Source organism: Hippoglossus stenolepis, chromosome 18 (genome assembly GCF_022539355.2).
Source record: "Hippoglossus stenolepis isolate QCI-W04-F060 chromosome 18, HSTE1.2, whole genome shotgun sequence".
Taxonomy (NCBI): domain Eukaryota; kingdom Metazoa; phylum Chordata; class Actinopteri; order Pleuronectiformes; family Pleuronectidae; genus Hippoglossus; species Hippoglossus stenolepis.
The window spans coordinates 12,177,814-12,193,321 of record NC_061500.1 but is presented as its reverse complement, the minus strand read 5'-3'; the positions used below and the strand labels follow the sequence as shown (position 1 = coordinate 12,193,321).

Below are 15,508 nucleotides of genomic sequence, written 5' to 3'. Positions count from 1 at the left end.
AGCGACCATTAAACATCAGCTCTGTCAATCAAACAGCACACTCCCGCTTCACTCAGCATCACTTTGTGTTGTTACCATGGTTACCGGTGGCCTAGGACTATAGTGCTGAAAGTGGCAACCCATCGTGAAACCAACGATTGGTTTGGGATTTTTTATCCAACGCCATCTTGTTTTTTAAACCAGAAATAACCATATTTGAAGGAGCAGGGTTGGAGCCTGACATGCATTTTTATTTGCAGTCTATGGTATACATACAGTCTGCAATGGTACATAATGTTGGGATAGGATGGGTGCATACACATACTGCTGTCCAAGACTTTAAGTTACAAGCAGATACTCCGAGTGTAAATGATGTAGGTACCCCTCCTGTTATGCAAAGTCAGTAAGTGTCAGTGTCAGTCATTGATCAGGATGTGTGTGTGTGTGCAGCAGACAGTTCCAGTCTGATGCAATAAACCCCCAAATGTCTCCAAACTCTCAAACCCATTCATTGTGTAAGAAGGTAACCACAGTCCGTAAAGAGGAACCAGAGCCGTTTGCTCCTCATACAATATGATGAACTTGTTGTTCCTTATTTGATTTTTTGAATAACAAAAAAATGGGAACCACAGAGTTTGACTTGTTCATCAGTTCATCTTGTCTCGTTACCAGTTAACAATGTTAATTTAAGACCTAGACTGTACTTCTGTGGCTCCCCCTGTATATTTTTTACATATTTGTTGGGCAAGTGCTAAAAGAGGTTAGTGTTGTTTATTGGAGTCTATCGTTGGGGACCAGTCTGTGGCTAAAATCACAAATTACGGTCTTCTGGTCCTTGTCAGATTCTTGGTAGTCAAACCACATCTATGCGTGAGAAGCAGCCTGTCACTCAGATAAGAGTTCCTCGTTTGGTTGATCGCATTCTGTGTCGTCATTCTGTGTCTGTGTCACCTTCATTATCCTCCATGTTTGTTTGAGTTGCATTCATGTTGCTTTCCGGCTTGAATCTGTGCCGTGTGGAAAAACTTTATGCGCCATCCAGATGATGAAAGATATTACCATAAAAACTGATTTGTGACAAAATGACAAACATATAGTCAAATGTTTTATATAATACTAGATATAAAGTGCAATATGAAATGGACATGTTTCTGGTGTCACACTTTATCTTCTGTCGATAGCAAATTCACATTACATATAGCACCTTTACAAATCCATAGGGACGCCATAAGGACATATCTACGCTGCTAAGTAAATGTTTAGTACAAACGTGCACAAAACTATATTTGTTACCAATACATGTTATTTAGGTTGCATCAAATGTCTTTACATTTCTCTGATTTTCTTTTTTGCACAAACCTACTGTACATTCAGTAGATATTCAAATCAGCTTGAGAGAAACAGCCTGATATTTGACACTGCTGCTTTAACCTACTTCTCTCTTAGAGAGGCTGCTGGGGGATCATAGGAGTCTGATTGAATCCAGATGCGAGAGGCAGAATATGTGTGTGTGTATGTGTGTGTGTGTGTCCGTCCATGCGGGGCACTGCATTCGTGTGGCACAGTGATATCCTAAGAAAAAAAAGGCAGACAAATGTGCACTTAAACTGTCTGCTAGTTCAAAGCTTTAATCTGACCAGAGCAATTTAACAAGGTTTCACATACAAAACCCTAAAGTATTAATATCTGTGAAACGCTGCTTTTTTCCAGACTTCAGCTTCTCGCCACTTGAAGAGTCTGACAGGGAGGAAAAGTAGGTGGAGAAAGAAACAGAGGAACTGTTGCATGTTTAGCTACTGTAGTTTTCCTCTAGGATATCATTAGCTGTAATTCTGCCTTCAAATAGCAACCAGATGACTCTGAGCGTACACACACACACACCCAGCATAGTACACACATTTACTAAAACCCTTAAAGTTAGTTGGTGTTTTTCCATTGCTTGTTCTGATAGCATGTAAAACAAAAACAATATTGCTTCTCTTAAATCATGTAAATCCATATCCAGAGAACAACAGCAAAGCGAAGAGAAGAGAAATGCTCTAGTGTGTGCAGATTATAATGCATCCAACAGAAACATGGAGACAGGAAGCGATGAATGTAGTGTGTGTCCGTGTGTGTGTGTGTGTGTGTGTGAATAGGCTATCTGCAGGTAGCAGCCAGTGCAGGGTAGATCAAAGAGAGGCGTGTGCTGTGCTGGTTCACAGACAGACGACCTCTCACCTCGCGGCAGGCAGCGCGCACCCTGTGGACGTGACAAGGATGGCGAGGGGGTGGGGGTAGATATGTCCAAGAGAGACAGAAAGATATTATGTGTGTGTGTGTGTGTGTGACTATATCAATATTCATGTTTGTCGGACAAATGCAGCAGTGTGTTTCAAATGCCGACATGTAAGGTATGTGAACTTTAAACGGTTTGAGTCTCTTTTATAAAGGCAGAAAAAAAATCTAATTACTTTGCTGTCAAGTTTAAATTGTATGAACCTGATTGAGGTGTGTGTTTGTGTGTGTATTGTATTATGTGATTGGGTGTGAGCGTCTGCCTTGAGAGGAAGTTGACATACCCTGCAGCATTCCAGGAAAAATCACAGGTCACTGGGAGAGGCTACCTGGGATGCTCACAGGGAGGATGTGTCCTTTACTCAACTCCACCACGTAACCACTGAGGTACGAGCTACAACTTAAAGTCATTTTACTTTTAAAGGGCTGGTGGAACAGCTAATTTCATGACCTACCCCCGGTGATAGTTTTATTTTTCCGAGAATTTATTCAAAAGGGTCACAGACCTGGGTCAGATACCATTGTTGATCCATTCATAACAATGGCGCTGTTTTAGCGTGAAAGGGGGTATAAGTAACAAGGAAGGAAAGTAAGGAAATGAGTAAAGCGAACGGGCATGGAAATGCGAAGAATACAACGAACGATTACAGAACTTTCTCTTCAATAGCATAGAAAGTGAAGTGCAGGTCTTCCTGTCCCTTCTACTGCGCAACAATTTTGCAGCGATGCTCATTCAGGCGGCCCCATTGTTTCTTTCGGCTTATTTATGTTGCGAGGGCCTTCGGCCAAAAGCAATAAATTTCAAACTGCCCCAGGGGTGGCATTACAGGACAGGTTGTTGAGAGCAGAGGTGAGGGAGAGCAAGTACGACGACAAGAGCGACTGTAAATACAAGATAGCGAGCACGTAAAAGACAGAGAGGGAAGCAGAAATGCAATCTGGACATTTTGCCCACATACCGAACCTCCTATATTCTGCTGCATGCGTTGGAGTTTTGTTACTTTGATAATGTGGTTCATGTATTGTTACAGTCAGATACATAGAACTGTAACATTATCTGTATCTGTTATAATTATAACAATTTAAATCTGCACGAAGAGAAAACATTAAACCCAGATTTAAAACTGCTTACAAGGAAAATAAAGTCCTTTAAGAAGGTCATCACTTTGTCTACAAGCTGTAAACACAGCAGCTACATATCATCACCTTTCAAGTTGATACGTTGAACTTGTGAGCAAGCTAGATAAATAAATAAGATTCTTTCTTCTTTCAGAAATATTTGCACTTTGCATTACTTAAATTTTGGTGTGCTAATGTAGAAATGACTTTACTTTGTGCCCAATAGGACACATTTCCTCTAGACTGTTGAATTAAGTTAAATCAAAAAGGGAAACTGACTTGTGAGCAGTACTGGTGACTACATAATAAGATTTCATTACATTCACAGTTTGACTAAAAATTAACATCGATCAAAAAATATTTAAAAGCTTTTTTCCTTCCCTGAGAATGAAATGACAGAAAATACGATATCATGTTGAAATGATCACTTTCATGTACTGCTGTAAAAGCGTCTCGCTCGCTCATGTTATAAATCATTTTAACATTTTGGACTCCTCAAATTGTTTTTCAGTAAAATCCCTGTTTCCTGATCCCTTCTTTTAGTCCTTTCATGTAACTGACTCCGCAGCTGATGCCTGCCAGCGGCACAGAAAGAGGAGATTTGGAGCTGCCACAGTCAGGTATAGCAGGTGATGGGTGATAAGAGGCACAGAGATGAGGTCTTGACATCCATGACTCATTTAGTGATCTGAGGCTGCGGCCACAGCAGAGCGCCGACAGACAGGTACATCAAAGAATTTAGGGGGTCTAGCTACAGGAGGAGATGGAGCCATTGTTGGATCATCATGTCAGAGAGAAAAAAAAACCTTTGGTACCCTATAGAAATGCAATCATGCGACAACCGCAGCAGCAGGTTTCATGTGCGTACAGCTCTGTTCTAGCCATCACTCGCCATGATGAAAAAATGACTTCAATCATATGTGCTCTCTGTGTTGCATCACATTGACAGTCACCGCATCTTCTCTGGACGACCAGGCCTGGTGCTCTGTGTTTGCATGTGTGGTCTGGTTTGCATTACATTTGTGAAGACCCCCCTATTCTTATGGGGACATCTTGGCAGTGAAACAAGCGGATGTTACAGCTGTATTATAGGGCATAAATTGAGACTATGGGAAACAGTCACAGGCAACTGACCGATCACAAACAGAGGCTCGGGATAGAAAATAAACCTAATTATGGCACGATTGTCTCCTGGGATTTAGCACACGAGTAACATGCAAAGCACATAAACCAGCTGAAGAGAAAAAATTAAAGCAGACAATAAGATACACTCCATTTTAGTCTGTTTTAAAAGACACAGGCAAGCATTGAGAATAAATATAATTTACTTTCTGTACACGTTTACATATTCTGGCTGTTGATCATGTGACAGATTAATTAGATACCTCTGTGGGATTAGTCACCAATTTCCCATGGTATCCTGCTTTCATGCATGTACTCAAGTGTCCAGTGTATCTCCCATGCGTGAGCCCAGAGTATAACAGTGTACAGTGGTGATTAAGCCAGTATGTGTGGGGTTGATAGAGTGCAGGAGCCAAGCAGCAGTAGGACGAGGGACAATAGCAGGAAGAGACCACAGGGAGGGGGTTGCCGGTCACCATGACCCCCTGGATATTGTTCTGCTGCCCACCAGCATTTGAAGGATGGAGGGAAGGATGACATGAGGAGAGGAGGGGAGTGGGACAGATTGTAATGACGGTGGTCAGGAGAGGGTAGGGTAAAGGAAGTGGTAAATGGGAAGAAACAGAAGGGAGATGACGTAAAACGATGGTAGAGAAGAGTGAGTGTGAGGAGAGGTGAAACACGGGGGGGGGCAGCAAATGTGTGTGAAATGAAAACTCTGAGTGAAACACAGACAAACCGTCAGACAAACTGACAGCTGACCACCAAAAGAGCTCCACCCGCCCCCAGTGTCCCCTCTCGACTGGAGTCCTGCTCTGCGGCACGTACACTTCCAGACAGAGGGGCCAACCAGTCTGTAATGTCTCAGCTCCAGGCTCCGGCTTTGTTCTCCCGCTGGACGGCTTTGTCCGCAGCGCAGACCAGACCAGACCGGATGTCTCCTCAGTGACTGGCCACTTTCTCCCTCTCTCCCGGGTCTCACCCTGTCCCGCTGTACTGGTGCCCTCCATTTTCAAATCAGCAGCTTGTATTATCGTCTGGAGTCTCAAAGCATTTTATCTCGTTGCCATAAATCTTTTCCTTCCAACAATGTAGCACTTGACTGGGAATAAATAATATCTTACAGTTTAAAACACAAGATTAGAGCCACAACTAAGGAGCATTTATATTATAATCTGTTTGATATTTTTTCAATTTATAATTTGTGCTATAAAATTCATACATATAGATTATAAAAGGGAATATTTCTGGGTGTCAGAGAAATTTTCTGAAATATATATGTCATATCACCTTTATAATATGTATATTAACGCAAATATTCACACTCAAGAATTATGGAGTATTTATATTATAGGAAAAAATATATATTTATCAACTTTAATTGGTTTTACAAAATTCAAGTATTATTACTATACAATAAAAGAATTGGGTGTTCATGTATCATTATTCAGGATCTACTATGTGATACCGGGCATGAATCAACACATCACATATTTGCTCTCTGACCCCTGAATTCTTTTGTCATTACAACCTGACACTGGACGTGTGGTTGGCGCAGGTTGACCTTCCACAGAGGCCAGTGGAGGTGAAGCAGAATCTGAGGGCGACAGGAGGAAGCCCATTCTAACTGAGCGATTCACACAAACACACAAACAAGATGTTTCCCAGTGCTATTTGTAAATCTTTTCTGGCTCCTGGAGAGGGGAAGTGAGGGGTTGGTAGGAAGTGTGGAATGTAGTCAGGAACAGTAGATGATGTAGTACAGTAGCTGGAGGTGGTGACTGGGGGGAATACAGGTGCTACTGTTGCCTGGTTACAAGGACTATGATTGTAGAAATGCTAAATGGTGATGATAAACCAACATGACCATCTTACAGACAGAAAATACATCCATCCATCATTAATGCAAGAGTAAAGCTTGGAGCACGAGCTAATGGTGGACGTATTCACATCCTTGTACATCTATTTGAATATATCACATTACAAATAGGATTTCTGTATTCAAACTATTATTATTAAAAGCAAAAACAAATGTAATGGTAAAATGCCCCCTATATATAACAACTCTGTCAGAGCTGAAACATGATGGTTACACAACTGTTCCTGGTGTCTCTCCTCTCTCTCCCCTCTTTTCCACCCATCTATCCTCTCTTCCCCATTTTTCTCCACTTACCCCGACTGGTTGATTGACTATATAAAAAAGATTTAATTGAAACTGTTGTTAGATTGAATGCTGATGGATCACTGAGGTGGAGTTTCTTTTAACTATTTTATTTACACTATTATTTATAGTTACTTTCAGTGCAGTGGTTCCCAATCTAGGGGTCAGGGCTTTCCTAAGGCTCACAAGATGAGAGGTCATGAGATGATTAATGTGAGAGAAAAGATTAAAAACAAAGTTCTGATCCACATATTTATGTTATTCTCTCAAACTGTTTTAATCTTCTTGTGCCTTTTTGTGAAATATTTGTGAATGCTCAATTGATACTGATTGGTTTACCACTCTTACCTCAGTTCGGCTTAAGTTTACAATGATTGTGGTTTGACTGTTATATTTTACAGTGTGGTCTCTCTAAAACTACTGGAAGAGGAAAATGGAAACTTAAGTGTCCTCCCAGTTAACCTCCTGTCATTAGACCGAGAAACAACTTGGCATCATGACCTGGCGTCACTGCTGCGTGACTGTGCACGACACTTGGCACAGACAGAATGTGACAGTCAGAAACAGCTCAAGAATGTGAGGTAGAGAAACAGAGAAAATGTGGCACTCAGCTGTGTGGATCTGACCTCACTGGGTCCCAGTGCTAACACACATCCGATCCCAAGCACACCAGACAGACCCGATCCTTCTTTTTGGCCCTAACTGAATGAACGGAAAAGGCAAAGTTGGCCCAGGAACTATGCGGAAGTCATCTTGGTAGTGCAACTAAAGGCCCGACTTGGCTGAAGCTCCATGAGAGACCAAGCGCGGCTCGACTCAGAGGCCAAGAGGGGAAGGAAAGAGGAAGACACTGCTGCTCAAACACTATGAAAGATGGAAGACATCTTGGCTCAGAAAGCAGGGTAGGAAGAGAGAAGTTTGACATCTGTGACACGCAGTGACCTCTGCCACCTTTGGAAAACACAATGCTCACTACCCTGTACCCTGGCACCCACAGCTGCAAAATGAATTTCACTTTGTTGATGGCAGATACCTTGTATTCAGAGACACATTATAATGCAATTAGAAAGGCGTTGTTGTAATATGCCTTTACGCTGTTTAACATATGTACAGGAAGAACCTGTAGTCCTTTACCAGGCTATTAAAGTCTGAGCAAAACAGATCAAGTGGTTATTTCCAGAGTTACAATCTCTTTTCAAAATTCCCCTCTTTTCTTTCACTTGTTTCTGTTGAAGCTCAGCAAGGACACATTGTCTGAGGAAGCAAAAAGGTGAAATTGTCTTTCTGAAAAGAAAGACAACAGTTTGTCTAACTCAGACAGTGGTAGTTTCACATTAGCTTTAGTTTAACTAAAAGAAAACTAAATTACAGCGTTCTTAGGGATATGTGAATGTTACCCTGAGCCAGATAAAAGCTGTTAAAGCTTGAAACCAACAGAAAAACTACCACCGCTTTTACTCAGTAGGCAATTTATTAGGAACATCTAGCTAAAGCTAATGCAGTCTTATTCAACCGTGATGCAGTAAATCCTCCCTTCATGACAGTTATAATGTTCATTTTGCGCTGAAACTATTCTAGAGAGCGGTTGTAATTTTTCAGGCTGCAGTTTGCATTGAATGAACAGCCATTTTAAATAACTTCAAAAAATACAGAGCATTTATAACCTTCATTAAGAATGAGTTATTGCAATGCCTTATAAAATATCAACTCATTGTAATTCACATATACAAACACCAGGGGTCAGTCCCACACCTTTGTAACATATCAGTTACAGCTCAGTTCAGCCTCTGCCCAGTAGGAGTCACCAAAGGTTTATATATAATCAACGAGTCCTATTACTTTTAATGCAGGGCAGTAGATCCCTGCTTTTACTTTTTTTTGCAAACATCAAATCGACAGATCGCTACCCTGAAGACCACTACCCGAAAAAAGATCCTACCAGAACAGAGCTGAGAAAAAGCCTTTTGCTTTTATATGCCTTTTATCCTCTATGATTCAACTTAGCCACTTATTTCTTTATGGTCTTGTATGTTTGTTGTTTTTAATCTGCTTGTTGTGTTTTAGTATTTTTTGTGTGTGTTATTTGTCCCTGCTTGTGTTTGCATTTTAAACTGTTTTACTTCAATGCTGCATATCTTGACAAGAATCCCTGACATAAGATAAATTGTATCTCAGTTGGACTTTGCTAGTTAAATGAAGGATAAATAAAGTTATTTCATGTTCTTGAGATTGAGTTATGACCCTGACAACAGCACTACTGCTCTGTTCAGTCATTCTTATAGTTGTATTTCTCCATTATGCCACCAGAGGGCACTCTCACACAACTAATGCAGAAGGCTTTCTGTATACGGGGTCATAGTCCACTGTGTCAATACCGGTGTTATAAAAGGTGTTTCACAGAACACACTTTGCCACTAGTGCAGTAGAAATGTGTATATAAAGAAATAGTACATGTTAGAGTGTGAAGACAATCTAGACAAGAGCCTTTAGATTGACAAAGAGAACAATGAGTGACTCACAGAGCGCAGATGAGGTAGGAACCGCTCAATGTCGTTCATGTCGATGCCATCGTCCTCCTCGAACTTGTTTTTGTTCATCCTGACAGAGACGACGAGAGAGAGACAGAAAGAATCAATGAAATGTAACGCTCAGGATGACACACATTCTCAGTGTGATCACAGAGTTCTCTAGCTGAGATAATATGAAGTAATCAGAACAAATGACAACACAGAGCAGGGCTTCACAAACAAGACACAAATACTGCAGATAAGAACCAGAGAACCAGATCTTACCCCTCTCTGTCAATGTGCGGCAGGTGCTTTGGCGTTCCTCTGATGTGTTTCCTGTGGAAATGGCTGAAGTCCAGTTTCTCCGGCTGCACGTCCCAACCTGCACCTCTTCAATACAGAGACAAAGACGAATCAAAGGATGGAGAAAGCCAACATCCATACATGCACAGGGAAAGAGATGAAAATATCAAGACACCTTTCTACGTTTTAAACACTCAACATCAGACTGGATGAAGTGGGCTTCATCTGAACAATGCAGAGGAGAATAGTAAATAATGAACAACTATACACTCCTGTTATCTTGTTTTATATAAGAGTGCAGGTAACAGAGTGAATGAATCTGAGCAGTGCCTTGTAACAATCATGGCATTTCTTCTTGTTAATCTTTGGCTTTAAGTTACATCAAACACAACCCAGTTCATGTCTGCCTCTTGTGTTCTAAATCAGCCTTTACTCCAGCTTGACCTATTCTCACGAAAACGTGGTGAGGAATCTCCTCTAAAGCCTTTTTCAGGCATGAACCAGCCCCAGTTTTCCGGACATTTTCTGGTGTTTGCCTTTCACACGTTCACAGCAGCAGGAAGATTTCTGGATAATGTACGGACTTCAGTGCATGTGTGGCAGCAGCATAACAGTTTGAACACTGACTTCAGATGCTCCGTATGAAGATGACTTTATATATCCAGAAATATACAGACAGAACGTTTCAATGTAAAACAATAATAATAGAGTAGTCTGTGAAGACAGGAAAGTGTGGAGCATCTGCTTTTAATAAGTCTATAAATCAGTGACTCTACAATAGACTTAACCACAAGATGGCGATGATGAGGCACTCATTTCTTTAACTGCAATAAAGAGCTACATAAAACTCATAAAATACTTCCTGACTGGTACTGGATTTTAGAGGCTGATACAGAAAACAGCATTTTATACACTAAGTTACAGAAAAGGTTTAGATTGCAAGGAGATTTCTTTACACAGCTTCAACTAGAAAGGCAGAGATGACTTCTAATTAATTGTCATTCATTTTTCATTCAGTTTTAAATCTGTACTTCTCTACATCTCAGTCTGTGAGTTTCTTAAATCATCCCACTGTGCCGACTCATTCACCGTGTGCTCAGATGTGCCAACGTGGCTGGAACCTGGGTATGTGAAGCTGCTGCGCGGCCGTTACCATGGCAACCAGCCCTCCCTCCAATGAGATTGATTAATGTGTCACTTATTTCCTGTCTTTCACCTTTTGTTCTCCTCGGAGTTCCAGTTTGGGCTTTTTAGGGGCGAAAATACAGTAAAACTCTTCTGTAAGAGAAACAAGATTTTAAAGCAGCCATGTTTCCATTTGTTAGGTGCAATATAAATGTAGCTTTTAACAGAAACACTTAAACAAAATAGTTTATCAGAAGAATCATCAGCAGTGTTAGAAGAAGAAACTGCATGAACCTTTATGTAGATATATTTAATTGGGCTATCTTGGCAAGATCTAACTTAATTGATTCTGACCTCAAATTGAGAAATGGAACTGTTGATAAGATGAGCAAAATCAAGCGGAGGGGAAGGAAAAGATGAGAGAGCAACCAAGAGATTTATAGGACTGTTACAGAGAATAAAGCTCGGACTCAATATGTGTCTTAAGCTGCTTTCAGACATGCACTGAACTCAGGACATTTTCCTGAAATCTTCCGGGGTGCTGTGTGGGAAAACGCAAATTTCAAAGTGATCAAATTTGAGAAATATTGAAAAAAGAAGTGACATTCACAGAGGACATAGACAAAGATGTAAAAATAATTGATTTTGGTGAAAAAGGCTTACGCAGGTGTCTATTTGCTGCCAACTAAAAACAAATCCATCCAGACGCCATCACAGGCCTGAATTTTTCTCGACATTTTCTGTTTTCCTGGACATTTTTTACAGTTTGTGTCTGAAAACAGACTGTACAACATGTTAGGTTTATGAAACAGCGAGGCACCTACCCGTGTGAGTCCATTGTGTTGGCCGCCCATATGTCTGTGCCCAGGATGTCCAAGGAGCATTCTCTGTTCCCATTCTAGACAGAACATGAGGGGAAAAAAAGATGGATGTTTTCAGTATGATGACAAAACACACAGAGCAAAGCATCACATATCTGACTTACTTAGCTTGTACTTAACATTTATAAACAGGAATTTTTTAATGTATATATAATGTAGACTTTATGCAGCTACAGTCTCCCTTTAAGTATCCAGGCTCATTGGATCCTACACTTCCCCCACTTCCCATAATGTAGCTCAACACGATCCATCATATTCACTCCTTGCCTGGGAAATGTTCATGTCTAGGTCCAGTTTGTAACAAAGGTTTTCTTTCAAAAATTGATCTTCATGTGAAAAACCAGTGGAGTGCCCGTTTAACATTTAACGATGATGAAAAATTGATTTGTAGCGATGCTTTTAGATGCTCATGATTAAAAACGGGTAAAGACTCCCAAGAGAACAATACGATGAGCACGGCAAGGGTCATGTGACGGAAGTAGCAACAATACAGGTCCCTCAAAGTCTCACCGAGACGGATCATTGAAGAAACACCAAGTGGATGTTTTAGCACTAAGAGACACATGAGACAGCCGACAAATACACACACAGTTGTATCTTTACCTTGGAGGGGCCTGTGAACAGATTGTTTCTGCCTCTGCTGCCAGAGCGTGAGCCAGAACCTGGTCTGGAGCCTGAACTGGGTCTGGAACCTGTGCTGCCATTACTGCTGTGTTCCCACTCGTCCTGCAAGATTGAATTCAAAGTCAATATGTTTAATTTTTGGTCAGTTACTCTCAGACATACACATCTTCTTTTTCAAAATATAATATAACAAAGTCTTTAATAATGTTCCGCTAATACTAATAACAGTATATTTATCTTAAACCCATGTGAACACACTCTTTGATGGAGCTGGTTGGTCAGACTTTTTGTTAATGGAGGCGAGTGCCATTTCTCCTGCAAAATTGCACTGATTTTGTGCATATTAGGAGCCTGTATTGTGTTCTACTGTGCAACACAAAGATCTAAATTCACACAATTTGTTCAGAACCTGTTGTGGCGCTGTGGTTGTTGCACTGAGATAATGGCTCCTATTTATACCTCAACTAAGGAGGTTAAGTTGTCACCCCATTTTGTTGCTTTGTGTGTTTGTTGATGAGGAAGATTAAACAAAAACAACGCAACTGATTATTACCAAACTTGGTGGAAGGATACGGTATGAGTCAGGGAAGACCCCATCAAATTTTGGTGGTATCAGCATTAGGGGGCTGAGCCAGGGACTTAATTTTCACTTTCTTTAACCGTAAAAAGATCATGAACATTTCCACAGTTTTCGCAGAGAATTCATGGATCTTGATGAAAAAAATCCAGCATGTTTAGAGAGTCTCTATAAGTGTGTGAAATTTGGTGCAGCTTATTGAATTTAAGGGGACTGTTAGGCCTTGGCTAAGGTATCCACTTCGCTGAGGATACGTTGTAGTTGTTACTATGTTTGTTTCCATTATTGCTCCTGTTAGTTGTTGTTTCTGAGTTCACTGTACACTGCAAGAAAAGACAAATCACAAGGGTTCAAGCTAAGGTTTGTTTTCTTATAAGAGTCTCAGATATTTTACTTCCAGGAGCTAAAGGTCAAAACAAATCGAAGAAAGGCAGTTGCACGATCTCCGGGACTCTATTTCTGCTGCGTATTGACAAGTTTTTGGTGTATTGTTGTAAATACTGACATTTCAATTTTAGTCTCTATTTTGAAGCACCCTGCTCTCTGTGAACCTCTCACCCATGCTGCTTTTCCCTCACTACTCACTTCCTGATGAGTCCAATGAATCTCGGAGGAGCAATAATAGTCTAGATCGTTTAAGTTAAAGCCTGACAACAAACACGCACAAGCTAAGGATGAGATGAGAGGGGAAAGAAGAGATGAGAAATGAAGGATGCAACAGAGACTGATAATGAAGACACAGAATTAATTCATTACCTGATTCAGAGAAAAAAAATATATAATATTAATATTTAACTTATTGTTTTTAAGCCATAATCAAAATCCAGCATACAAATGGAATCTGCAGCAAAATGATTAACAAAAACATAATTCACTACAAAGCAGCCATATTTAGACCACTGATTTCAGGTGCTGTTATTTTTTAATCTACATACAGTATACATCAATTTGTTCACTCATGAATTTGATGCAACTTTGAGTTAAAACAAATTAAAACCCCCATCATTTAATTATATTCCAGTCACTGATATACAATAAAACACCTTATAGCCTGTGTTTTACTTGAGACCATTCAGACAGACAGTACTTGGTCAATCCTTACATACATTGAGGTCCTTGTGATGGATGGAAAGGTACGGTTTACCCAACCGTTTTTTGCTACTAAAGCCCTGAGTAAAATCTATAGACTGTGATCAGTCAATTCATTAATAAAGCTGAAGTCCAACGCTGTGAAATAAACAAAACACTGACACACACTTACAGGCTTGGATGAGCCTCTTCCCCGAGAAGAAGTCCAGCTGCCATCTTTCTTGTCATTGCAGTCGTCGGTCCACTGGAAAAGAAAAGGTAGAAGACACTTTTATTTGTGAAATGTGGAGGGTGTAAATAAAGACAGCAAACAAACTAACAGACAAAACTAAAGTCAAGAAACTTAGACGTTGGGCAGACAAATCTTAAATCACAGCATATTTTGAGATTAGCTTCTTAACAGTTTTTCTTTTTTAAATGACCCCAAATGCTATCACAGATCTCATCTTGGGCTATTTTGAGTGTTTTCAGATGCTCAGTGGAGCGAAGCAGCGCGAGTGCGTGTTGACTCTCTCATGCAGAAAACAGGACAGTTGCATATCCAGAGGCAGCGTGGGAGGATGCACCTCCGCATTTGTCTAGGTTTATATACATTACAATAATGATAAGTGCAATAAGTGCATCGTTTTGAAGATATAAACCAGGGACACCGCTGCCTAAATATAGCCACTGCAGCTTTCAGATATTGGAAGAATGAAAGCATGTTATATATTTAGGTAACAGGGCTCTGACCTGTGGCACCTTGCCACCATTGTCCAAGTCCAAGTCTCCATCTGCCTTGTCTCCCAGCAGCCCCTGTACTTGATACTCAAGCACATAGCTGTCGATGAAGCGCTCCAGCTCCTCGATCTCCTGTGAGCGTGTGCTACCGGCTTCAGACGACGCAGACGCCACAGAGGAGTTCTCCATGGCAACCGGCGCTGCGATTGGTGGAGGAGGGGGGAGGGGGAAGGGGGGTTGAGGAAAGGAGGAAAGTGACCTGTGGAGAGTGGAAAATAAAGATGCAGAGAGGGGAGTGAGGCAAAAAATTCAGCATGACGAATGAGGAACTTCCATAACAAGGCATTCATTTCCTTTGACTACAATGACTAAAATAAGACCTCCAACACCACAGCGACAATAATGTGATCGTCGCACAGGTAAAAAAAAATTGTAATTTGAATCATTATTCAAGCAAAAATCCCAAATATATTCTAGTTCCAGCTTCTCATGAATATCATATGTGATCATTCTAAATATGATTGTAAAGACAATATCTTTGGTTTTTGGACTGTTGGCTGAATAACACACTGTGAATATATCTTCTTGGGCTTTGGAATACTATAACAACATACTATTCTTAGCAGAGGAAATATTAATCCATAATGAAAACCAGACTGACAATCAGTAGAGTGCATCCTTCCACCAAGGCCCAAAAGTGCCCATCAAGATGCACCAAATTACACACACTCCTATATCAGTTCTGTAAATATGGCAGATTTTGTTTATCAAGAACCATGAATTATTCTCTAGGAAAGCAGCGTCAAATGTCAAAAGATGTCCTATCCTGCAATGTAAAAGAAAGTGAAAAAAGATTCCTAGATCTGGATCCACACCACAATTTAACGGGTTCTTCCCTGACCCATACCGCATCTTCCCACCAGGTTTCTTGGAAGTCCATCCAGTAGTTTTTGCATTATCATTTGAACCAACAAACAATCAAACGCAGAAGAAACCAAACCAAACCTTCTTGGTGGTAAGTAAT

General features: G+C 40.6%; 1 protein-coding gene across 3 annotated transcripts in view; it reads right to left on the bottom strand.

Moving 5' to 3' along the window:
• The window catches only part of ctif (CBP80/20-dependent translation initiation factor), a 50,997-nt gene that overhangs the window by 26,787 nt on the left and 8,702 nt on the right, over positions 1-15,508 (bottom strand). For all 3 annotated transcript variants that reach the window (XM_035184384.2, XM_035184387.2, XM_035184385.2), the window contains 6 exons: positions 14,497-14,743; positions 13,937-14,008; positions 12,078-12,200; positions 11,418-11,491; positions 9,451-9,555; positions 9,178-9,256 (listed from right to left, as the gene is read on the bottom strand). In XM_035184384.2, the coding sequence (XP_035040275.1) occupies positions 9,178-9,256; positions 9,451-9,555; positions 11,418-11,491; positions 12,078-12,200; positions 13,937-14,008; positions 14,497-14,743 (700 nt within the window). The remainder of the gene's footprint in view (positions 1-9,177; positions 9,257-9,450; positions 9,556-11,417; positions 11,492-12,077; positions 12,201-13,936; positions 14,009-14,496; positions 14,744-15,508) is intronic.